At 43.9% G+C, this 26,827-nt stretch overlaps 1 protein-coding gene across 1 annotated transcript in view; it reads left to right on the forward strand.

The window, feature by feature from the left end:
- Positions 1–26,827, forward strand: part of ablim2 (actin binding LIM protein family, member 2) — a 57,236-nt gene that overhangs the window by 22,476 nt on the left and 7,933 nt on the right. The window contains exons 3-16 of the mRNA XM_068755595.1: positions 6,536–6,719; positions 9,856–9,968; positions 10,101–10,227; positions 11,234–11,327; positions 13,020–13,107; positions 14,172–14,230; positions 14,733–14,774; positions 15,376–15,453; positions 15,814–15,957; positions 16,748–16,780; positions 18,105–18,222; positions 18,591–18,621; positions 18,692–18,867; positions 26,365–26,472. Of these exons, the coding sequence (XP_068611696.1) occupies positions 6,536–6,719; positions 9,856–9,968; positions 10,101–10,227; positions 11,234–11,327; positions 13,020–13,107; positions 14,172–14,230; positions 14,733–14,774; positions 15,376–15,453; positions 15,814–15,957; positions 16,748–16,780; positions 18,105–18,222; positions 18,591–18,621; positions 18,692–18,867; positions 26,365–26,472 (1,395 nt within the window). The remainder of the gene's footprint in view (positions 1–6,535; positions 6,720–9,855; positions 9,969–10,100; positions 10,228–11,233; positions 11,328–13,019; positions 13,108–14,171; positions 14,231–14,732; positions 14,775–15,375; positions 15,454–15,813; positions 15,958–16,747; positions 16,781–18,104; positions 18,223–18,590; positions 18,622–18,691; positions 18,868–26,364; positions 26,473–26,827) is intronic.

A 26,827-nucleotide genomic window follows, 5' to 3' on the forward strand; every position in this document is an offset into this window, starting at 1 on the left:
CCCTCCACTTTGTGAACATGGTCTTGGTGAAAAAACGCTTTACGTGAATCCCCTTGTTGAGAACACGGTTGGACGGCATTCCCAGCAACTTCACCATTTGTGCAACCTGGAGATAAAAGACAGCACAGTTATTTTTACAGTATCACCGGTCCTGGGGGGGTGTCCTCTTCAGAACGCTGAACACCAAAGAAGTAGGCTGATTACTACAGGTAACTTACCACCTCTGTATCCCTTAAGCTAGGAAAGAGATTGCTTCGCGAGATCATTTCGGCCATCACACAGCCCAGAGACCACATATCAATGGCCTCAGAAAGGGGAAGACCGAAAAAGACTTCTGGAGCCCTACATGTAGAAAGAATAAAAGGTGTACGTCACATATTACAAATATTAAAAGAGTATATGAAGCATGTCCCAAATGAAATAATGTGCAAGTATGGACAAGAATACTAAATACTTTAATAGACTTTACCTGAGCCAAGGTAACTGTATATCCATACCAAGCTTTAGTTCAGACCTGTGCCTGGCCGCGCCAAAGTCTATCAGCTTGACATTACTGAAGGGTCTCTGTGGATCGACTGACATGATGTTATTAGCTTTTATGTCACCGTGGATTAAAGCCATTTCCTTCAGCGCCAGCAAAGCTTCAGCCATCTGCAGGACACAGGGAGGGTGTGTTTCAGAGATTCTTACAGGTTATAACCAACAGCATTGTGCGATTTCTCCCTGCTATTAAGCCCACCTGCTGAATGATGCTTCTGATGTCACTCAGAGGCATTGTCTTCTTCATTTCAAGAACAAGCTCCTCCAAGTTCTTGTCCAGCAGCTCCAGCACAGGCGCCTTTCCAATTGTGAAATCAAACCATCCATGACACTTGATGATATTGTGCTGGTCAGCATTTGCAGCCATTAGCGCTTCCAATATGTTACTCTGTAAAAACATGACAAGTTATACATGATTAGTTTCCTGACAGAGAATAATAATATATAATACAGGTCATCTAATCTAATATGTACTGTGTTAGAGTGTCATTTTGTGTCATTTTGGTTGGTTGTGTGCCGCAGGATTTTGTAAATGTAAAAAATGTGCCGCGGCTCAAAAAAGGTTGGGAAACACTGGACTAAACTAACAAAATGACAGATGTGAACAGGAAACTCAACAACTGGTCCACACTCACCTCGTTGTCACAATCCTTTAGACCCAGGGGCCTTTTTACAGCCACACACTCTCCGGTGTCGTTCCTTCTACACTTCATCATTCCTCCAAAGCCACCTTGTCCCAGGTTCTCCATTAACTCATAGTTGAGGAAGTTGAGGCAGTACCCTTCTTTCACAGCTGCTGGGTACTCACTCGTCCATGGATACGATCCACGGAGAATGAAGGGATGAATAAGGACTTCACTAGGCGTAATCCTTTTTTCAGGATCGTTTTCCATCATGGCAGCTATAAGATGGATGCACTCCTCCATCTCCAGTAGTTCTTCACCGGTTTCCTCTAGATGCATCTAGTTCAGGAAGCAATGGTGAAATCCACCATCAGTCAGAAAATCTTTTGCAAGCCGTTTAGAAGTGTAGAAGAAGAAGACGCACCAAACCACTAAATATGATATTATCTCCATTTGTCATCCCCAAACTAACATTGAAAGCATTTTGGACAAAACACCAATAACGGCTGTTAACCAAGTTAATTCATCCATCAGGTGGAGGAAGTGGAGCAGAAGCCTCCCTCAGTCATTACCTTAAAATGTACATATCGCTCACAGCCACGGAGCAAGAAGAGCATGACAGAACCCAAAGACCACATATCCGCGGCATCAGATGACGGTAGGCCGGAAGTTCTTTCTGGAGACCTACATGTGGAAGAAACAAACATTTTAAAGGTTAGCTAGAACTTGTTCCCTCATTAATTAAAGGCTATTTATTCTAATGTGATCCGTGAATGATAGTGACTAGTGAAAAATAGCCTTCGGCTTAACTGGCATATTGGCCGAAATATGTATTACTATGTACCCTCCCTGATATAAATAAATAAATATGAAAATTGTTGAAAGCATTAAACTTTCATGGAGAAAAAAACAAAACAAATTAAAATGATCGAAAATGAAAAATTAATAGTGAATAATTTTTATGTTTAACGATAAGATGATACCAGAAGAGTCCATCTAGTATGAACCGGATGTGGAAGGTTAAAGGAGTGTGTTCACTGATCAATGCTAACTGCTAAAATGCTGAATTTTAGTATGAGCAAACATCGAGTGGCTAAAATTGTTGCCAACATGAGCTAATAAACTGACTAGCGCTAACAAACTGACTAGAACTAACGTGCTTCCGGCATTCACAACCAATTCTGTTGACAGACAAGACACAGGTGGAAAATATCCTCTCCTCTCTGGGAGTTACGATCACTGTTTTCATTGTCCTTACGTAAATGCATCCGCTTGCAGCTCTGAAGCCTTCCTGTTGTCGGATCTCAGCCTGGCCAAACTAAAGTTTGCCAGCTTGACGCTGAGAGGTCTTGTCCGTTGATCTTCCATGATGATATTCTTGGGGGATACATTTCCATGGATCACCCCAATGGACTTCAGAGCCTTCAACGCTGTGGCCATCTTGAAAAGAAAGTTGTCCAGTTTAAATGTGAAAGTTTACAGTTACTGGGCTTGTCTATCTTTGTATTGACTGTGCTCATACCTGTTGGATTATTTCTCTGATGTCATTCAGGCTCAGCATGTTTCTGCAGACGTAACCTTCTAAGTCATCTTCTAATGGCTCAAAGACCATCCTCGTACTTCCCAAAAACCAGCCATGAAACTTGACAATATGATATGCCTCAAGTTTTCGGCACAGCAATTCCCCCAGGATGGTAACCTGCAGGTACAGATGAGCATCAATAGAAGGCGGTCACTTGAAATGTATTAATAATTTAAAAGAGAGATGTACCTACCTCTTTGTAAAAACTATCCTCATCCTTCCGCTCTATGACAGTATGCCTTGGCAGATTGGTAGTATTTTGGAGCATATACACCTCAAGTAAACTATAATAATCCATCATGCTAGAGTAATCACTCTCTTTGTTCTCATCTGCTAGTTATATGATTTGTCTGCTTCTTTGATTCTTTGATGTCCTGTAGAGACACGGTTGAAGATGAATTAATTAAAGATCAAAGTAAAAGATCAAAGCATACACCGGTGTTCGCATTCATGCAAACATTCACACCGTGGTGTTGATCATATTAATTCTTGACAAGTTTGTCATGATTTAAAAGATGTAAAAATAATGACAAATGTGTACCGTATTTTCACACCCGTAGGACACGCCTAAAAGTCTTAGATTTTTTTCAAAATGTGCCGCGCGTCCATTGGTCCGAGCGGCCTATTTGTTGTTGTAAGGCGGACTCAGTCAGGCGCCTCGCGGAGTGATACGTGCCGATGCGCTTCACCATAGTAAACTATTAGGGCGTGCTGATGAAGCGGCTGCTGGTCCCGCAGCAGAACACGGGAATAGAGCGGCGGAGAGAGAATCCAGCATTAATGGATCAATGGAGGAAGCGGAGGAAGCAACAAGACGACCTGCAGCAGCCCGGCTCCTGCGATCGGCAACTCCGTGCGTGGCGATCTCACCGATACGGTCTAAACCGGAGTGAAGCAAGCTAATGCGCTAACGGGCTAACTAGCAAGCTATCTTATCATCATCATCCCCGGTGGATTAACCAAAGAACTCCAACCGCACCGTTAAACTGCGGGCTGCGTGGGAGCGCTGGACGACAGACGGAGAACACAGTTTCACTCGAAGTGGAAGGCAGCGCAGCGCCACAGTTTGACTGGATTGTAGCTGCTTCGGCTAACTGTCTGCTAGCATTGTTGTTTGAGCCTTCGTAGAAGCCGGCTTCATTTCCGAGGCGCCGCACGGCACGGAAAGACTCTGACAGTGAAGAAAGAGGCCGGCATGTTTGACAGAGATCAAGGGCAGCTGTTCACTACAGAAACAGAGGATGTGGACTTTGATGGGTTTGATTAATGACTCTGTTTTGCTCCAGCTCTATTTTTGAAAACGCGCACTAGTATGCTTGTTTGATTGATGATGATTAAAGATGTGAAGACCAAACTCAGTTTTGCTCCTGCTCTATTTTGCGCACCTATCATGCCGGCGCCTTTTGATCCGCGCGCCCTTTGTAAGTTTGAAATACCGAAAAATCAGCTGTTAATGAGACTGCGGCAAATCACCAGGTGCGTTATAAGGTTGTGAAAATACGGTAACTATATTTAGGCTTCTAATCACCGTTTTCATATAAGGCAGAGCTCTGAAGGCACTATGGCCCCTCTATGTAGAGCGGAAATGAGCAGGAATGTAGCTGGAGCAGTGTGTCTGTCCAAAACACCCAGAAACTATCGGTACTTTTCAATGAACTAGAAGGTTGCTAGTTCAACTTTTTGACTGTCTATCCACAGGTAAGACATTTGCTCAAAATTGCTCAACTTTGAAAGGTGCACCGCCTCACACAGCGACTTTTTGTGAGTCCAATTTCATGCAGTGCGGTACCTCCGAATTCTCTTAGTCCATTTGGAAATGTCCTGTGAGCAAATGCAGCTTTGGCATTTCATTGTTTGAGCTGTCGTGTCCAGCGCCATGAACATTAGTTTACTCTGAGACCGGGAAGCGGTTCAGGCTGGATGTGTCTGGTCTGTGGAATGTTTGTCAGGTTGTAGCTGTGTGATGTCATCTGCACGTGTCACTGCAGACCCTCCCATATATGCCTGCAGGGATACAGAAATGTGAACATGCGTCCTGAAAAGCATGTTCTGTCTGTGTGATCTCACCACATGCCAATAATGTGTTTAACCTCATACACACATCACCACAAGGGTGAGACTGTGTGTGTGTGTGTCGGTGTTCACCAAGCCGTTCCAAGCCATGACAGCAACGAGTGCAAACATTTTCCAGGAAGAAAGAATGCAGGGAAAACAAAGGAGGGGTATTGTTTTTAGAGCCAGGTTTCCTCTGAGGGTGGGGCTGGCCTGTGATGCAATATGGTTGCTATGGCTTCTTTGTGTAGTCAGTGTGTGTACATGAGATGAAAACATAATTTGGAGTTCCTGTCGTGCATATTTAGGAGATCAGATGAACGGATAAAGTGCAATCTTTATATAAGTATTAAAATACATGCATTTTATTGTGCATTGTGGCTCATCTGAGCACAATACATGCTTAACGTTCTTCCAGTGTGTGTGTACATGCGATGTTGGATTTGTTCACTACTATAGGCAAGTATTTTATTTTGCTTATTTTTGTATTTGTAAAGCAGTACATTCAGCTAAATGTGAACGATGACATGCTAAAATGCCCAAAATCACAACGTTTTTGAGACATTTTACACTGTAAAATTTACAGAAACATAAAAAGTATCAAACTCATTGTGCCACCATGACAAATATCAAATTCCTCCGTGCAGAATTAATGTCAAAATGTAACGTCAGCGGTTAATTAACCCTTTATTGCTAAACATATCATATTTGATACACATGGCCTTTCAGGATTTTGAGACTTCTACTTTGGAAGTTTGATCCCCCCCCTTAAAAAAGCTTATAGATACAAGCCAACACATGCATCTGCATTTTCCATGAAAAAATACCGGATTTTGTAAAAGTTACATACATTTGTAACTTTTATAAAAAGAGCACTTGTATAAAAATGTATATATATTTATATTTTTGACAAATTTATTAGAAGGTTCCATTTAGACCTTATTTCCCCAAAATTTTAGTGTTCTGACGATTACTTACTGTTGCGGGCTTTAAAGGGTTAAAATTACAATAATTCCACCAAAATCAATAATCCTCCAATGAATTAATCGAGCCCCCTAAATGTAACCACAAGATATAATTTTGGGATCCTGAAAAGTACGAAAGTTTCTAAAGTTAGCGAGCCGACAACGCGATAAAAACGAGGGAAGTTTACTTACTGATCTCACAACAGGCCGTTGTGCGGACCGTTTTGCACATGCAAACATCGACCGCTATTTTCGACAGCAAAATACAGCGAGCCAGATGCAGCCATCAAAAGAGCCACATCTGGCTCCCGAGCCATAGGTTCCTGACCCCTGGGCTAAAGAGAACATAGAGTGACAATCTGCACACAGTCTTTTTCTCCTACGGCAGGTCGACTTAAACTGAAGTTAGACTCCGCCTTCATTTGCGTGTCTTCGGTTTGCCTCAGCTCCACTCGTTTGTTCGAACTCCAAACATTTGTTCGACTTCTGAGGCATTTTAAACTTGGTCGACTACTGAGTCGTTCAAGAACCAAGGTTCCACTGTATCTGCATTGGTACATAAAAGATGTATATGAGCGATATATTGAGTGGTACCAAAGCATGGATAACAGTATAACAGTTTTTTTTCCTTCAAAGTTTGTGCTTTTAAAATGTGGCCAGCTATTAGATTTGACTCATTTCTCTTCCCTTTCTTTTCCCCTTTTCCATATTTGGTCCCCCTTTCCTTCTTTCCTTCTTCTCCTCGCTCTCTATCCGTCCCTCCTTTCTCACAGTATGTGGTTGTGAACTGGCTAAGGGAGGCTTCTTCGTGCGACAGGGTGAATACATCTGCACTCGGGACTACCAAGGATTATATGGGACTCGCTGCTTCAGCTGCCAGGACTTCATTGAGGGGGAGGTGGTGTCCGCCCTGGGGAAGACCTACCATCCTCACTGCTTTGTCTGTGCCTCATGCAAGTACGGAACCAGATTCACAAGGACTTTAAACCATATTTCCTCCACATGGTATCAGGATGCTTCTTTAGGTTATATGCAAGAATTGTACATTATCGTTCACCTTAGTGGCAGTTGTCACTCCTGGATAACCTCCCCAAGTATATTATTGATTGGATTGCTGCAATGTCCAGTGAGCAAATTGACCTGGTCAACCTCAAACTTGAAAACTAAGCATCAGCATCTAAATTGACCTTCAGGTGACATCGTTTCGTCAACTGCTATCGACTATTAGACCTCACATTTCATTTCATTTTATTCATATGCACAATAATAAACATAAACAAAACATTACAAAGGCAAATAATAGTGCAGGAGAGGAAAAGAAGCCGAAAGGGCTTATAAAAAAAACAAAATCAATCAATATATTGTAATCTGAATCGCAGATTTTAGGAGTTGTCTTGGACTTACTCCTCCAAAGTCACACAACCATGTATCTCCTTCAAGAGGAAGCTTTTTAGTCATCACAACTATCAAAATGTCTCCTGATGAGAGAAGTGCTCGGTGAGAGGTCACACTTGCCTTAAAAACAAAGGTCGATGGCGATGAAGCGCCTGGGAACTTCCAGGAATAAATAATACAAACTGTGGCTCTTACACTTATGGCAAAAATTGAAGATTGCACCAGAAGCGCGTTTCAAGACAAATGCATTAAGGACACAATATTCAATGAACGTGTCGAGGGCACCATGAAGGTTTTATTTTATCCTACCTCGGTGATCCCTCTGCTAAAGCTTAGATCTGAATGTTTCCGGTGTGGCATGTAAGGTTTGTAATATGATCGTGAAGCTCGTGTTCTCTGCTTATAACAAATACTGCCTTTGTAGCAGTGAGACAAACGGGCGTATTGTGCAGGATATAGAAACAAGGTGCTTCAGACGAACAGCGAGACTCACCTGTGTCCCACTTCCACACTGCTTTATGGATATGGGTATGGACAATAATTAATTTCTGCCTCTTTGTCGAGTTTTCTGTCCGTCTGCATGTGTGTGTGTTTGTGCATGGATTCACTCCTGCACAGTTTTATCTGCAGCAGCAACCAGACATGGATCACCTCTATCTCTGCATGCAGCGAGCCTCATAAGCAGTCAGATCAAATGTTCATCAACACTGATGTGATGAAGTGTCAAAAGATGTGACGTTGTGAACAGCATGGCAGGGATCTGTTGAATAGCGGGAAGATCTCATGTCACACATGAACATTGTGTAATGACACTAAATGCAAAGTAGACTCGAGGAAACTTAACGGCTTTTACAGCCATCACTTTAGGGACGATCCGATCTCGTGATCGGAAAGCGGGCCCGATCGCGAGCGTGCAGACTCGATCGGAAACGGACATTAGGTACCGATCAGGACTGATATATATGGATAGTTATTACTTTTTATCAGATCTGGAGTTACGCTGTGGCTCAGAGTGAGACCTTGCTACTCCAACAGAAACGGCAGCACGAGTGGCATGACGTCACTTCCTGTGACACTATGGGTTGAATGCTGGCTAAACACGGAAGCAGCTTGAAGCTAGTTGCGCGAGTATGTCTGCGGTGTGGAAGCATTCTGAAGTGGATGACAAAAACCTGCCGACTGAGCTGCTGTTCATGTTATTTTAAATATTCGTACTTAATATTTCCTGTTGCACTAGTCTAGTTTATTTATTACTCGAATGTTGAAGCTACGCCACAGAAGTGCTCCGTTTAAGAGTTAAATGTTAAAATAAGATCATTAAAATAAAAAATAAGGGACATCCTGGATCTTTTTTTCACTATTTATTTATTTTTTTAAATGTGTTATAGTCGTACCGGATTGGGACTCGGTATCGGTATTGGTTTAAAATCAATTGACACGCGCTCGGAGGGCAATAGAACCTGATCGGGACATCCCCGCATCACATTAATATTCAGATTTAATGATGGGGATGAAATTAAAGGGATCAGAATTCATCCAGAGGTGGACACGAGTGTAAATATAAACCGCTACAATCTCAGCCGGCGCCAGTCTGCCTAAACTAAGTAACGGATCAGTAGCTGGCCGTAAACAGAGTGATATCCTCTCTAATATCACGTTACCAGCCTGTAGGAAGCGGCAGCGAGTCAGAATGCCGCTGTGCCCAAAAAACATCCCCTCTGAACTTCCCTCAGCGACAGCAGCAGCGGTGTTGGAGACCCACCGACCAACAGCCAGGAAACTTGACATTTTATATGTCTCAACAATATTTGGCATTTGTTTGTTAAAACATTTTGAATAGTGAATGAATTCAGTCTCTGAATATTGAAACAGGCGTTCATGTGCCTTAAGCTACAGTTTTTCAATTGACCTGTCCGTAAAACACGCCCACATGACTGAGTAGATCAATCAGGATGAACGAGCCTAGTCGTGCTTCGGTTCGCACAAAGTCGAAAAACTCGATCGAAAATGGTGAAACGTTGCAGTCACGGCTTGTGTAACCATGACGACCGCTACCCCGAATGACTGGAAGGAGGTGTCCGGTTTATTCCTTTTGTCACGGGGGCTGGGCCGAACTGGACGCTCTAAACACGACACAGGAGGTAGGTTGTAGGTTTAATGGCCCACAAGGGAGCCAGGTCATCAGGGGAGTCCAGCCGGAGTTCCGTGACGAGCTGGGAGGACGTCGGCAGGGAGGTTCTGCAGACATGCCAGGGAGACGTCACGTGAAAAGGCGGTGACGTGGAGCCAAGGCGACGACGAGCACGTTGGCCCAGGAGCTCTGGAAGACGTTGACGATCTGACAAGGCGTGCAGCTCCAGCTCCGCCCCCTGCTCATCCTGCTCCAGCTGAGACCCAGCAACAATCTGACATAGAGAGAGAAGCATCAGGAAGAACAGGATCATGACACCTTTCCCTAAACCGACAAACAACTATGAGAAATCAAACTGTAGAAGAATATGACCAGTAGAATCCAAAACTGTCATCTATGCAGTAATGAACAACTACTAAAGTAGAGAGTAGAGAATCATCGTGTACATTAGTTTAATTTACTGTTACTAAGACTGTCCAGTCTTAGCTTAAATGTTGTGGCTTTCACACATTTGCAAAATGCCCAAACGAGCACTTAAAACCCTTTTCTGATATGTTTTGCTTGCAGACAGCCTTTCCCGGCCGGTGACCGAGTGACCTTTAATGGAAAGGAGTGCATCTGCCAAAACTGTACCCTGCCTCTCCCTGCCAACAGCCCGGCCCCCATACAGGCGGTCCACAGTCAGTTCTTCATTTATGTCTGTCTCCAAAGCACAAAGCATGTACCTTAAAGCGGAACTTTGACTCTGCGAAACCAAAGTACACCAGCAGCTCTAAAGTCTCATGTTAACTGTTCGTTTATCTCCGTTTCAGACTGCTGTGGTTGTGGGAAGGAGTTTAGGAACGAACAGTCTCTTGTTGCGCTGGACAAGCACTGGCACCTCGGCTGTTTCAAGTGTAAAATCTGCAACAAGGTGCTCAATGCTGAGTACATCAGCAAGTAAGGCAGTGGCATTCCACACGTCCTCATGCATGCTGTTATACAGTTCTGTATTTGCTTGACTGCATTTTGACCAAATAAATAAATGATTAGCGTTTAATATCAAACCGTTTCCTGGTCAGAAACTGTCGACCTTGTCGTTACCGCGGACTGCAGATGGAAATGAGCTCTGAGAGCTCTAGTCCGGTACAAAGTATCTTTCCTTTGATTAATGCTTCTGTGCATCAAAGCTAAACTAAACCTGAGAACATTGCTCAAAGTTCTTCTTTGCTCAGATTTCTTGTTCTGTTCTTATGCAGCAGAGGTTCGAGTATCTTAATGAATTATCGGCATTGTATTTACCCCTTCCATGTAACATTTGCGTGATGTTTGATGGAGGAGTGCTCCTTGTGCTGTATGTCAGCTGAGTGTATGTTCAGTTTCACATTCACGTTGTCCAGAGTTTATTAACTGGTGGGCATTTAATGAACAATGGCCACCATTTTGACTCAATGTTTTTAATATTTTTATTTATTACTAGCTAACAGCGGGCAGTAGGGTGGCGCAGTTGATAGCGCTGTTAAGTTTGAATGTTCTCCCCGTGGATGCGTGGATTCTCCTCGGGTTCTCCGGGTTCTCCGGCTTCCTCCTACCACCAAAAGCATGCAAGTTAGGTGAAATGGTTGTGCTAAATTGTCCATAAGTGTGAATGATTGTCTGTCTATTTGTGGCCCTGGCGCCTTGTCCAGGGTGTACCCCGCCTGTCACCCGTAGACTCCAGAAGATCCCGCAACCCGGATTTCGGAGTAATCGGTTAAGAAAATGAATGAATGAACTAGCTAACAGCCTCAGGATTAAAACTAGAACCTTTAAATTGCTACCAGGCATCATTGTGGCATGTCTGCAGCAGGAGCTCCACCAGGCTCCTTCCTTGGGCACCTGCTGAGGTCTCTCAGCCCAGACATGATGCACACAGGATTGGGAGGCTCTGACCAAACTGACGACTTGTCCTGTGTTGTCCTGTCAGGGATGGAATCCCCTTCTGTGAGATGGACTACCACGCCATGTTTGGAATCCAGTGCGAGAGCTGCAAGAAGTACATCACTGGAAAAGTACTGGAGGTAACATTACAACACAGGCAGGTTACATTGAGAAGGTGGTTGACGGGGTCAGGTGCGCAGATTCAGACGCTTTTCTAAATGAATATATTTATTAGATAGAACGTTAGAGTACAAGTACAGTCACACAGTAGCATGTATTACAGTACAAATAACGTCAAACATCCTGTCTAAGAGGAGCATTTCAAAAAAGCCCTTGCGGTCTTGTTTCCATTGAAAGTCCTTCGCACATAAATCATCCACAATTAACAATACAAATTTAACAATACAAATAAAAATAAAACCAATATTCAATAACTCAATTGATGCAACGTAACATGAGAAAAATAAAATGATTTTACACCGCCGATGCAAACTAACAATTAATCTAAAATAAATTACACCACTGATGCAAAATGACAATGAATGCCAATAGATTACATAAATTACAATAAATTACTAAGGCAATTAATATGTGCAACGTAGGTGGACAAAAAAAAGGGGGGGGATTGATCCGGAGAGAGTCGTGATGACTATCTCCGTTTCTGTCCCCCTAAAAGGTGTATTTTTAGGGCCTTTTTGAAGGAGGCCAAAGAGGTGCATGTTTTGAGGGCAGGAGTCAAACCGTTCCACCCTTGGGTGGCCGTATTGTAAAAAGATGATTTACCCATGTTAGTCCTATAGGAGGGGGTAATCAGGTTGTTGTTTGAGCTCCCTCTAGTGTTGTGGCTGTGGGTGTCACTAAATCTGTGGAGGTGTTCCGTCAGGTATGCAGGGATTGAGGGGACTGAGGGCAGAGCTGCATTGACTATTTTAAATGCCAATCCCATTTTGAGTTGTTTAATCCTGTCTTCTACCCTGAGCCATTTTAGGCTAGCAAAATGTCCAGGAAGTAGGTGGGTCATGGGCCCCAGATTGAGGAGTAGCCGAATCAGTTTGTTTTGGGAGGTTTGGAGCCTGGTTTTCAGGGACATTTTGATGTTTGAATACCACGGTTGCCGCTGGAGCCTATCCCAGCTGACTATGAGCGAGAGGCCTAGAGCCTAGACGAGTCTCCAGCGCATCGCAGGGCCACACAGAGACAGACAGCCACTCACGCACACACTCACGCACACACTCACGCACACACTCACGCACACACTACGGACAATTTTGGAGTAATAATTTCACCTACATTGCATGTTTTTGAATGGAGACCGGAGAAACCCCACGAGGACAAAGGAAGAACATGCAAACTCCTCACACATAGGATTTTGAACCTACAGCGCTAACAACGACGCCATTCAACATTTCGCTCTGTGAAAAGGAAGTCAGCCTCCAACCTCAAGTACTGGTTATGGAATTTGACATAATCGTGTAGGTTGGGAATCTTTATCTTACCAACGAATTTCATCCAGATTGGATCCGGTTTGTGGATATCGCATGTTGAGGTATTACTGTACTATAATTTATTTAACTGTTTCCTTTCCCACAGTTTAAAGAGTTAGACTGTCAGGTTTAAAGGATTTCGGTACTGATTTGACATGTGAAAGGAATCGCACTGTGGGGCGTAATACTCGAGTGGGAAGGGCATTTACCCAGCAGGCCTTGGGACTGTGATTCAAACTTGGGACTAAATTCTCAGATCTGCTGAAATAATTTTGGTCTTAAACCATCTTTTTCCAGCAGTGTAAATGAATCGGTCATCAGGGTCACCCTTTTCTTGATGTTCAACAGGCTGGAGAGAAGCACTATCACCCTACCTGTGCCCGCTGTGCCCGCTGTGAGCAGATGTTTGCAGAGGGAGAAGAAATGTACCTGCAAGGTAATAGCCATTTTTGGGATTTCAATTCATTCATTTTTATTTCTATAGCACTAGAATCACAAAAGAAAGTCATCTCAAGGAACTTGACAGGAGTAGCAGGGAAAGAGAGAACCCAACCTGACCCACTAGAGCAAGCACTTTGGCGACGGAGGCAAAAAAAAACATCCCTGTAACAGGGAGAAACCTTGGACAGAACCTAAGGCTCATGGTGGACGGCCATCTGTCTTTACCGGTTGGGTTGAGAGAGAGAGAGAGAGACAATGACAGAGAGGTAGAGAGAGAGACAAAGACAGGCAGGAGGGGGAGAGAGAGACAGAGAGAGCAGGAGCAGACAAAAACATAATATATTTACACTACATCCAGTGATTTTCAACATAGAGGCTGCTTCATGGTAGTGCGGTTAGCAGGAGCTAACGTAGCATTGCCAGTTTCTCCCTGGTGTTGGTTGATCGGTCGAGGCCCGGGTTAACAACGACCACTAGCATGTCCAGAAACACAAGCTCAACATGACACTGTGGATCATATTATTCAGAAGTATAATCCAGTATTACAGAAAGAAACAGCATCATAAACAGTAAGAGTTACTACATTAAAATGTATCAAATCATATTGTACATGTTGTATGTGTACATCTGGTATACTGGTTGTGTAGACAGTGGAGCCCACATTCAAATAATTACAATAGATTCTGGTACTGGACAAAAATACGAGAGACGAGTGCATCTATTATGGAGGGTACAGCGGGATACTCATTGTGCACAACCAGATACAAAGTATTAGCTGTTTAATATCTAGCTTTACATGTTTGACTTTTTTAATTGATTGGATTAATGACCAAACATCAATGCTTATAGAAATTACAAGAAAATTAATTATTAGATATTACCAGTAATAACTCTAATACTGGATTACATTTTTACCTGGAAAGATAATGTGATAAATACACCGGGAGGCAGTATTGTTGTCAGAAGCATTTTATCACACAATCCTGTTGTTTATTCTGGATTAAATTGACCCACGATCCTCATCCATGACAGCTCTTGTCTTTATGCTTGCGTTTTTAGGCTCGTCTATCTGGCATCCTCCATGCAGACAAGCTGCCAAACAGGAAGAGAAGAGCAAGGTGGGTGGAGAAAAGCCTGTTGCCCACATCTGTGTCGCCACAGCCGAAGATCTAATAGTAATTTCTTGGAACTCGGTTTGAAGGAGCCAGTTTAGCTCCTCCTTCAGAACAGGTGCATTTCAGTAGTTTAAGCTGATTGGCTGAATGCCTGAAGAGGACCAGCAGCATTAGCCTCATTGCCCTTTAAACCGTGAGCAGCGTGAGCTACCGCTTGTGAAACGGCTATTGTATGTTGCACAGACATGATGTTGCTATACCAACCTCATGCTAGCTTATGCAACTTCCTGTTGTTGGTCCAAACCCAAGAAACCAATGGGTTCTGGTAACTGTGAGGAGCGTTAAGCCTTCAGACACATCAGAGACTCGGCAGATGACGTGCCGACCCGCCTGCAAAAGAGTTGGTGTCGAACTAAACAGCCTTATTTCACACATCAGCAGTCCTGCAGCTCTACTGTCAGTATCTCCCATCCTCATTCCTCATCCTCACCCATCTCCTCCCCAGAAACAAGTCCGGATACAGCTCAATGATGCCCATGAGCAACAGGTTGGTGCCCCGTATGTCCCGCACCCAGCCAAACCACTGCCCCCCCCCCCCCCAACAACCATCTGCTGCATGGGTTGATCATAAATGTTGCTACTCCGCTTGCTTCAGGTTGAGCAGCAGCCGCAGTACTGTCCACTGTCCTGCTGTGCTTTAACATGTGGAAAGCAAATCAAAAAAAATCTGTGTGTGTTTTTCTGGGGTTTATGTAACACACGGTTAAACAGACAACCAGTGTCCCTCGTAGTATGACTCTACCCCTCGAATTTAAAATGACATGCACAAGAAAAACAGCATTTGATGGTGGGATTTTTAGGTAACCTTTGAAGATTCTGCCCTTTCAAGACCAGTCAGCAGAGTTTCAGTTCCGTCTGATTTTAGTTTAAGTTTTTATCAATCAACATTCATCTATAAATAATAAATCAGCCTTGGGGTGTGGGGTAGACCTAATTATGCAGTCACTTAAAGTAAAAAAGAAAAGGGCAGATTTCAAACCTGAACCCTAACCTTAGAATTCAGTAATGTAAGTGTGTGTGTGTGTGTGTGTGTGTGTGTGTGTGTGTGTGTGTGTGTGTGTGTGTGTGTGTGTGTTTGTGTGTTGCAGGTGACCCGTACTTCATCTGAGAGCATCACCTCAGTTCCAGCCTCCAGTGCCTCGGGCTCCCCCAGCAGAGTAATCTATGTGAGGCTGCACACCTTCCAGTCACCACCAGATGGCAGCAGCAGCAACACATCTCTTTCATTATCTCTCTGTCTTTCTACCGGTGTCTCTCTCTCACTCTCACTCTCGCTCTCGCTCTCTCCTTCTCAACCCAACCGTTCAAAACAGATGGCCGGCCACCATGAGCCTTAGGTTCTTTCCAAGGTTTCTGCCTGATAAAAGCACATTTTTCCTTGCCTCCGTCGCCAAAGTGGGCTCTGTCTCTCCCGGCTACACCTGTAAAGTGCTTTGAGATAACTTCCTGTTGTGATCTGGCGTGATAGAAATAAAATAAAACTGAATTGAATCAGCGTATCTAATCTCATGCTGTTTTGCTTGCAGGCCAAGTTAGGAGAGGAGACTCTGGACTACAAGGACCTGGCAGCCCTTCCAAAGACCAAGGCCATCTATAACATTGACAGGCCTGACATGCTGTCCTACTCCCCTTACATCAGCTACCCGTCTGAGGAGAGGCACTACGGCGAGGTAGGCCGGCCTCGGAGCCCCCATCCAGTCCCAGCTCTGTACCTGCTCACTAGAACATTTCCCTATTATGCAGCAAATTGTAAGCGCCTCCGCCGTGGCGGGGGTTATGTAATCACCGACCTTGGTTTGTCTGTCTGACTTCTAGCAACATATCTCAACAAGTTGCAGATTTCATAAAATGTTGGGAACGTTACCAGGAACAGATGATTACATTTTGGTGATGGATTATGGATCATTATGACATTTTCATTAACATTGCAGTCAATGGAGCTTAGAAATTTGTTTCTCAATATCTCGGTTGATTATTGACCTCCGAATTTCATCCGGATTGGATATCGGATTGCGGGTACTGTTGCGATCCCAAAAAAATATATATTTTCAAATGTACATATGCATTCAATTTACTCACCAGTAATCACAGTCATAAAGGGGTCTGATATGGACTTGAAAAATGTCTCCTGGATCTGATCCAGAATGAGGTCAGGAAAAAAAATATTTTGAAAACTCCATTTCCGGATTCAAAAATTAGTTAAAGGTCTCATATTATGAAAAACTCACGTTTCCCATGTTTCTACACTATTCTGGTGATTTTGGGTCCTTATCAACCCAAAACAGAGAAATAAACCATCCAGTCAATCCTGCGTAGTTTGGGTAGGTCTGTAATCACCTCCTGAAACACGTCTGGAGGAAATCCCTTTCGGCTTGACGTCAAGCCGAGGGGAACGTGCACAAGATGTCCTCCAATACGAGTTGGTCCTAATCACTGGCGTTCTCCCCTTTTGGTTTGCAGTCCCCCCAGCTGCTTTCTCCTACTCCTACTGAGGTAATGATTTCACACCCTTGATCAGGGCATCGGCGTGCGGGGAGGGAAGGAAGCACATTTAGGTTGTAATGGCTTGTATTTGTTTTTGTTTTTAATTGTGCCTGAATCCAAACCACCAATCAGAGCCAGGAGGCGTGTCTGAGTGTCGGTTGAGCGCATCAGAATCAGAATCAGTTTATTGTCAATGAGGGTTCACAGACGAGGAATTTTTCTCGGTGAAGTCGTGCATAATGACTAAGTTACAAAAAACATGTAACAGAACACATCACAAAACCAGCAGCAGCAGGAGTGGATACACAGACGTGTATTAGCAGCAGTAAAACGAATATAATCACGCTGCTGGGGGGGGGGGCAGCTTTAGAGACCTCCTGATTTTCATTGATGCTTTAGATTCATCACATTGGATTCTTGCGCTTGATATTTAACCAGGAGGTGGAGTTATAGGACTCTGATATTTTTCACAGATTGTATTACTCCATAGTGAAAACAAGACATAGAGTAATACAAAAACAAACACCTGCAGTTTTACGGAGAATGTAGGTTCTGAAATGTTTAGAGATGATTTGATTGTCTTGTTCTTATCATCATCTTTTCATTTTTAGCACTTCTGATAGCATTGCACTCACTGAATATCACGACCCTGCATTCTGATTGGAGGGATGAAATGTGACTGTAGCGCGTCACAGCTGTGTGGGAGGAGCCTTCCGATCATATCTCAGGTGTGGACTGTGATTCAAACTGATGCAGCAGCCTGATGACAGGTTAGAAGGCCAATGGACAAATTAGAGCTTCATAACAACTGGAGCGTGACCCCAAAAACAATAAATCAAAAGGAGCACTGAGCTCCAGGCCAAGTCGACGACCTCCTGCAGCAGAGAAGATGCTTGAATGAAGGATTTGTAGGGATGTTTGGTGATTAAACCGAGTGTGATGAAGCAGTTCGATCAAAATAAGCACAACGACAACAACGATACCAAAGTAGCGTGAGGAAAAACGAGCGTGAATGCAAGCGAGTTGTGGGCGGGGCCGTTGTCACACATTAAACAGGAAGAAATCCAATTGAAATCAGTTCATATCAAATGTGCTTTGCTCCACTTTTCCATTGGGAAGGAAGACGCCGCCTCTCCGACGGTGTTCGCCGTTTGTCTCGTCGTTGCCCAGAAGGGGCTGGCGTAGCGTTGGCGTAGCGTTGGCGTAGCGTTGGCGTAGCGTTGGCGTAGCGTTGGCGTAGCGCTGGCGTAGCGCTGGCGTAGCGCTGGCGTAGCGCTGGCGTAGCGTTGCCGTCTCTGCAGAATGTGCTGAACGTGTCCGTTTGTGTGTCCAGGGCAACGGTGAGAAGTCGCCTCGTCAGCAGAGGCCCTCCAGCCCCAGCTCCAACAGCTCTCTGGGGGGCTACGGACGCTTCACCCCATCCCGTTCCCCCCAGAATTACAGCCGACCAGGTATCATACACATACGAATACTGATCACTTCGAATGAGGCTCTGGAAGATGAAACTTCCTGATGAAATGTACTTCCTGATCAGTCTTCCATTCAGATTCCATCCGACTGAGTTCAGGTTACATCCGGTTCCGGTCTGTTTATTAAGCGTCTCGTCCCAAATTGTGACTGATTTCTAAAATGTGCAGCATAAACTATACAGTATAAAGTAAAATGTAAATGATAACATTTACATTTTACTTTATACTGTATAGTTTATGTACTGTTCCCCATTTTTTAAGGCCAAATTGCAGAAATATCTTATCTTCAGTTTCATTCTTTAACTCATCACAGACCTGCGAGCGGAGTGGACCTTCAGCGCCGGAGGTAGATCTGTACCTTGGTGCTAGATCCAGTAGCCAGTGACTTCAGTCCTCTCTTTTTGCCTTCAACTCTCATAGGTGCCAATAAGTGCCCTCCCACCTGCGCCAGGGACTCCTCCTCCCTACCTGTGTACTGTTCTGGTGGCGCTGAAGGGAGTGGGGGTATCGGTGGTAGTGGCAAATACTCACCGACACCAGCAGGTGTCAGTGCAGGATTGTCTTTTCACCTCAACCCCACCACCTTGGCCATGCTGCAGCAGCACAACTATATCCCTTATTTCAGAGGTATCAAAGCACACTGAGACCCGGACTCGGTCCAATACAGACTCTGTGGGCTCCTTGCAAGCGTAAAACCTTAGCAACTAATATTCAAACTATATTTGGCACCCTTTAAGCAGTGTTTCCCAAAAAGAGGAGATTCAATTTTATTTCTCTAGCACCAGATCATAACAGGAAGTTATCTCAAGGCACTTTACAGGAGTAGCAGGGAAAGACAGAACACAACTTGACCCACAAGAGCAAGAACTTTGGCAACAGAGGCAAGGAAAAACTTCCTTTTAATAGGCAGAAACCTTGGACAGAACCTAAAACTCATAGTGGACGGCCTTCTGTCTGGACCGGTTGGTTTGAGAAGGGGAGAGAGAGCGAGAGACTGTGGTAAAAAGACAGAGAGACAATGACAGAGAGGTAGAGACAGAGACAAGGACAGGTAGGAGGAGAGTCAAAAACAAAGAAATGGATATGGAGGGATAGAGAGAGAGAGAGAGAGAGAGAGAAGGAGCAGACAAAAACAAAATGTAACATCTAGGCTGCTGAACAAGATGCTGACTAAAGAGCTGCTATATAAAGCTATAAATGCTAATGCTAGCAATATGGACATCAGTGTTGAGGGACACAGGTCCAGGTTCTGCAGCACCACGGACAGAAGGACCTGCAGACAGAGACAGAAAGAGGGACAAACAGAGGGAGAGAGAGCACAAGACTACAGGAAGAGAGAGAGGGATCACTGACGTAATGGGAGATGCCTGAAGACCCACGCATTTAGGTCTCTTACAGCAGCAGGTTGCTGGTCCTCTGTGTATTCGACTGAGATCGAGGGTCTTAAGGAATGGAGTGCTGTGATACCACCGTTTAATTAACTTTACTTGGCATGGGGTGTGGTGATGCATCAAATGATCCATGATGAAAACGTCACTATAGACCTCGGTTCTAATCGGAGACGGGAGACGCGGTACAGGGTCTGACACAGCTCCTCGTCCCTCTCGTTTTCTTTCGTGAAATTTGTGAACTAAAGCCATGAAAGCATTGTCATGCACGACAATCCACATCCCTGAAATATTCAAGTTCCTCTTTCAACGCTCCACACCTTTCAGAAAGGCTTAGCTACCACTTCCATTTGCTTAATTTATCCACAACCCATGATTTCCCTCACCCCCCCCCCCCAGGGTTCAAACAGGACCCCCTGCCTGCCCCTAAGCCTAGGACATCCCTGCATCTCAGTTTACCACCTCCTGACGGTAATAACACCAGTAGTCTCCTTTCTGTTTCCCTTTCTGTTTCTTTTCCCCCTCCCCTGGTGGAATGGTTAGCAGGTTTTGTGATACTGTCCAGTATCGTGCTGCTGTTGGGTTTCTGTGAGTCCATCAGGGTACATTCATAGTACCCCTCAGTTTTCCTCATTCTGCTTGCACTGTTCACTTGTGTTTGTGGACGTGGTTGTCATACATGGTTTACTAGACCTGTGGACCTGATACATTATGAGTCATTATATTTTAGAGGACAGTGAAGGAAGACTTTATGACTTGTGCTTCTCTGTTCAGATTGTTGACCCTTATTATTTTTACCTGAATGATCCCTTATTTACTGTCATGTGTTGGACTTTGACATTGATGTGAATTTGGAGGATAATGCAGACTTTATGCTTTGTAAACCGAAGCACTGAGGAATGCATGCAGGATTACAAGTATCATGGTTGACGTTTGTTGCTTTGACAGAGGGAAAGTATACGTAAAATATCAGCCAATGCATTGCCTGGAAGAAACTCCCTTGACCAAGACTCGGATGAATACCTAATATTTTATCAGCAAACCAAAGAAATGAGATACATGGATACAAGTCAGCTTGTATTATTGGTCACTGAGCAGAGATTAATGGAACATCTGGTGCACTAGCCATCTGCTTATGTTATCACCATTATATATCTGATAAGAGTACAATGAAATGCAACATTCCAGGAGGAAGATTCGATTGCATGATTCTAATTCTGACAGGCCGTATAAATTAAATGTGCAGGCTTGTGGACATTCTTATTTGTCCTCATACTGGAACATTCTTACTACTACAAATAGTTATTTTTGTATTTAAAAGAACCTTTACAGTCAGAACACATTTGTACCACTAAGAGACTGTTCTGAACACTTTCAAGAAAGAACTAAAAACACATCTGTTCAACATTGCTTTTAATGTATAATTTTAGATTTTTATATTTTATCTAATTTATTTCCAAGTTCCTCTTTTATTGTCTGTATTGATTTGCTGTTTTTATTTTATGTATACATGCTGTTTTTATCTTATGTACACATGTAAAGCGACTTTGAGTTTTTAGAAAAGCGCTATATAAATAAAATGTATTATTATTATTATATTTCTGATTAATAGGATGAGATGAAGAGCAATGTTCCCTCTAATTTTTTGTGTGTCTGAGCAAACACACGAACTCCCTGAGCAGACCCTCGGACAAATGTGAGCAACATCATAACAATAAATCTTATGTTGAACGCACTTTATATTTGAAAGCAAACCTCAAAGTGCACAAGAGTATAAAAAAAACATAAAAACAAGAGATAAAATCAACAAATAAATCATAAAATTAACAAGCAAAGGAGGTACAAAATGTTTTTTCTAAACAAGTATACGGAAGAGGAACGGTGTTAACTTTGGATGATGAGGAGTATATATTTTTATTTATATATGATAGTATTTTATGATTTATTAATGCAAGTATTTATGTTGAATATTTTGCTATAAACTGAATAATAGGGTAGACATTTTTTTTAAAATAAGTATTCCACTTCTTCCTACTCCTTTTTTAAGCTATGTACTGCATTTTGTTATGTCTTTTTTTTTTTTTTTTTATCAGTATTTCTTTCTTTTGTATCTACAAATACTTACATATTTTTACACATGTTCAAAAATAAAATGTATTCATTCATGTGTTCACTGTGGTCAGGAGAGAGTCCTGGAACTCCTCGTCTCCAAAATACAGTATATAACCTCATTTGTCCTGTGTCCTTCTCACGTCTCCAACGGTTGGACACGTTGTCCAGGTTGACGTCCTCGTCTCCTGCAGCTTTGACTTTATGCATCGGCTGCTCCAAACACTTCAGGACCATTTCTGGATGCTATTTTAATACGCTTCATTAAACTAAGTTCTCTTTCTCATTCTGCTCTGGATGCTGGAGATGCAGCACAAACAGCTGAGATGTTTCAGCTCCTAGATTTTAGTGCTGCAGAACCACGTCTGAGAAGGTTCTGGTTGATCCATGTTTAAGTTCTAGACTCATTATGGACTTGAATTCAACACATTCACTAGTAACGACCTCCAGAATGTGGGTTCTGCAGAACAGCCTCACAGTAATGACCTCCAGAATGTGGGTTCTGCAGAACAGCCTCACACTTTAATGACCTCCAGAATGTGGGTTCTGCAGAACAGCCTCACACTTTAATGACCTCCAGAATGTGGGTTCTGCAGAACAGCCTCACACTTTAATGACCTCCAGAATGTGGGTTCTGCAGAACAGCCTCACAATAATGACCTCCAGAATGTGGGTTCTGCAGAACAGCCTCACAGTAATGACCTCCAGAATGTGGCTTCTGCAGAACAGCCTCACAGTAATGACCTCCAGAATGTGGGTTCTGCAGAACAGCCTCACAGTAATGACCTCCAGAACGTGGGTTCTGCAGAACAGCCTCACTCTTCTCTGCCAGCGCAGCAAAAGGAAAACTTCTCCCCCAGTCTCGCCGTTTCTTCTTCTGTTTGCGCTCCAGCTAAAAAGAATCGCGTCTCCTTTCCACTCTGGCGTGCTGAGATGACGTCACCGCCCGTTCGCCTTGTCATTTTTATTAAGCGCCTTCCCTCCACATCGGCCACGCCGCTTTGGTCGCTCAAACACCTCAAACACGGCGGACGTCGATTAGCTGCGTAAAGACGCACGGGACTCTCATCGTTAGCTGCAGCAGCCGGTCGCCGGTCACTCACTCGCTCACATTGAAAAGTAGCACAGGATGAATTTTTAAATTTCTTTTATTTTCAATTCAGGTTGGATTTTGTTTTTTGTGCGCTGCAGAGATTTTCGCTGCGCGAAGAACGCATCAGCAGTGCGCAATTAGAGGAACGTAGATGAAGAGGGAGGCAGTATGAGATCACTTCAAACATTGTCACAAGCCTTTTAATGAACAACATCATGAGCAGACAGCCCATGAATTTGGCTGTTTTTTCCAGGAGCGGGTGGAATGTCTGATAGGGGAATTCTGTGATGGTGATGAAAGAGACGACTGGGAAAGAAACAGCCTGAGTCGGCTGAGCCAGTTGCATATTACAGTGTTTTGCTAGTCTTGTTCAGGCCCTAGAGGTTCAGGGATTTATTTCTTCTTCCATAGAAATATAAATGCTCCCACTTTTCATGAGCGGAACTCAAAGATCTATAACAACAAGCTGCAGACGCAGAAACGGAACAGCTCTGTAGCAAAACAGCTGCCATCCATCATTATTACCCAAACCCCTGCCGTCTAACCACGCCGCCCAGGAAACGAGGGCACTGGCACTGTGGGGGCACAGAAATACTGAACACGACCGACTACCACACCAGGTTGGCTGGTTTGCTCAGTGACCCTGAAGTGGGAGCCCATAGCAGTTACAAAAAGAAACCTATCAGCCTCCCACAACATCTGGAGAAAGAAAGTTATTTAGCGACCCCTTTCCCCCCCCAGCAACTCCTCTCATACAAGGAAGGTACCCCCCACCCCCCCAAGATCCATTGCCACCAGCATCAGTTAATTCACTTCCATTGTAGGTCCCCAGCGGGCCCCGACCCAACTGCCCGGTACTGGTCCGATATGCATTTGTTGCCAGGCCGCAGAGAAAGAATAAATCATTTACCTTTATACTATTTATACTCTGAGACTGCAGACCTCCGCCGAGGACCTCAGTCTCCCTCGATTCAAGATTAAAGACTTGCTTTACTGTCATTCAGACGGCATCCGATGGACACGGTGCCGAGCGAAATGACTTTTCAGCGGCTTTTAATAAAAGCAAGAAATATAAAAACATCTGAGCAGCCAAAAATATGCAGCAGCAGCAGCAGCTGTCAGAGCAATAAGGGAAAGAGTCCAACTTAAAAGGGCAATATATTAAAACCGCAATATAAATGTAAATATAAAAGGATTGCACTAAAAGGTTATTCCCGAGAGAAGGAATTGTGATTTCAGAGATGTATTATTTAAAAGTCTGATGGCAGTTTGGACACGTAGAACAGGAGAGCCTGAAAATACTGAGGAAACAGAGGACTGACCGGCAGTGAGACGGTATTGAGGTAATCAGATTCAAGAAGGCCTCCACCAGTGGCTGATCAGGAGACCAGGCATGGACGTTGAAATCGCCAACAACAAGGACACGGTCATACGAAGGCATAATTCCAGCCAGGAAAACAGAAAAGTCATTTCTGAAGTCGGAAGTCTCAGATCTTTGAGTTCAGCTCATGAAAAATGGGAGCAAAAAACAAAAGTCTTGCATTTATATTTTGTTCAGGATATTTAAAATGTGTTTTATTTGGAAAGCGAGGGAGAGGTGAGGAAAAGGTCCTAGCTCCCCGATTCCTTGTTAATAATCCCAAAAACCTTTTGCTTTTGTGCTATTGCTGTTGGATTAATAACGAGCCTCCACCTTTTGTCAAATGCGTAATCATTTCTCATGAATTACAAGCATCTCCTCCCTTAGCTTTGGAAACCTCCAACAAATGCAACTTTCAGCTCCAAATGTTTGTGAGAAGGATCCGCCCTGCATTTAGAGCTGCACTAACAGCACTCTGGTGTGTTGTGTGTCTGTTTATGGGCATGTGTGCGTTTAAGAGATCACTGAGACCTGCACTGCGACATGTGTCAGTGATCTCATCCGGGTCGCTGCTAATGGTTCCTCACTGTCTGAGCAAGAAGGCTGTGTGTTCAATCAGATAACACTCTCTTGCATGTACACTTCCAAACTCTTTCTGTTTCCTCCTCAAGGCGTTGGATATAGAGTGTTTGTTACTTTTGGCCTTGACGGTGGCAGTGATTCCATCACCCAGCCTAGCCTAGCTTCGACATGGTTTTGATCATACGCTGTGTGCAAAACTATTAGGCAAATTGTATTTTTGAGGATTCCGTTTTTTATTAATCAATTAAAATGCTCGGTAAATTGAAAATGTTCTTCAACCTGAAAACTAAATAATTAAGAAGGTAAAAGTGAAGTTTTATTAGGCAGCTTTTAGCGTGCAGGATTAATGCAGCCTAATGGGTAGGACCGGTAGTGCGGTTAGCAGGAGCTAACGTAGCATTGCCAGTTTTCCCTTGTGCCGGTCTCAAGCCCGGATAAATACAGAGGGTTACGTCAGGAATGGCATCCGGCTTAAAAAATTAACAACTAAAGTTATGCCGGATCAGTCGAAGCCCGGGTTAACAACGACCACCAGCAGCGTTGTGAACCCACAGGACGCTGCTGGACATTGGATTACTGTGGGTCAAAGACAGAGACGAAGAAGAGGAGGAAGACGAGTGCATCAGCAGCGAGAGAAGAGGGAATGGAAGAGTTTAGGACTGAGAGGAGGGACTGAATGTTGGGACGATGACGGGAAAAGCTAGAGAGCTGGTGGACATGATGATGAGGAGGAGGAAGGTGGACGTGTGTCCAGGAGACTAGAAGGAAAGGAAGCAAGGCTAGAAGCTGAGGAGCAGGATTCAAGAGAGAGGTTGATCCGGAGAGAGTCGTGATGACTATCTCCGTTTCTGTCCCCCTAAAAGGTGTATTTTTAGGGCCTTTTTGAAGGAGGCCAAAGAGGTGCATGTTTTGAGGGCGGGAGTCCAACCGTTCCACCCTTGGGTGGCCGTATTGTAAAAATATGATTTACCCATGTTAGTCCTATAGGAGGGTGTAATCAGGTTGTTGTTTGAGCTCCCTCTAGTGTTGTGGCTGTGGGTGTCACTAAATCTGTGGAGGTGTTTATTCAGGTATGCAGGGATTGAGGGGACTGAGGGCGGAGCTGCATTGACTATTTTAAATGCCAATCCCATTTTGAGCTGTTTAACCCTGTCTTCTACCCTGAGCCATTTTAGGCTAGCAAAATGTCCAGGAAGAAGGTGGGTCATGGGCCCCAGATTGAGGAGTAGCCGAATCAGTTTGTTTTGGGAAGTTTGGAGAATTTAGGGAAATGGAGGTCTCAGTATCACATCACACCGTTCAAAGCTCTTTTGGAATCTATACTTCAGTGTATCAATAGCAAAAGGAGGACTGATACATTAAAATGGCACAAGATGGTGTTTGGGTCTCGTTATTTAGCAGCCCAATACATCTGAAGGTCCCTACAAGGCTGTCTCAGTACAGCAACCGGCTGGGTTATCAAGTTATCTGCATTTCTGTGACAATAATAACCTTTTATTTGAAATTGATCAGTCTGCCTACCTGCCCCCTCCCATGAACCCTTTCCCCTTTGCCTCTCTCATGAAATGCACACCCTCTGTTCCGGACTGGAGGTAGTGAAAGTGGCCGGAGCACCCCCAGCTTATCCACCTACTCCGATGGCAAGTCTCCCACCTCTGCTTCTGCATATGTGGCTGCTCCTCGACATTTCCACATACCAGGTAGGCCGTGCTCGTCCCGCCCGTCGCTGCAGCTTTGAAGTTTTCCTACATCGTTGCACATTCTGTGATTAATGGCACAGAAATGAATTGCAAGTGTCCAGTCTCTAAATGTAATTTGCACCGTATTGTGCTTTCGAACCGTTCGATCCAGGGGTCTCGGTTCGGTACGCCCTACGAACTGAACCATGTTCATTTGTTGGATTCGTTGGGAGATACTTTGCTTTTCGTGTCAAGTATGACCCTGATGGAAGCGCGTCTTTATTTATCTGTTTCTGTATCGAAAAAGCATCGGACCGTGAATTTTGTGTATCGTTGCACCCCGAGTGTTTAGCGACACGGAATCGCCGTTAGGTTG

This window comes from Brachionichthys hirsutus, chromosome 23 (genome assembly GCF_040956055.1).
Source record: "Brachionichthys hirsutus isolate HB-005 chromosome 23, CSIRO-AGI_Bhir_v1, whole genome shotgun sequence".
In the NCBI taxonomy this organism is placed as follows: domain Eukaryota; kingdom Metazoa; phylum Chordata; class Actinopteri; order Lophiiformes; family Brachionichthyidae; genus Brachionichthys; species Brachionichthys hirsutus.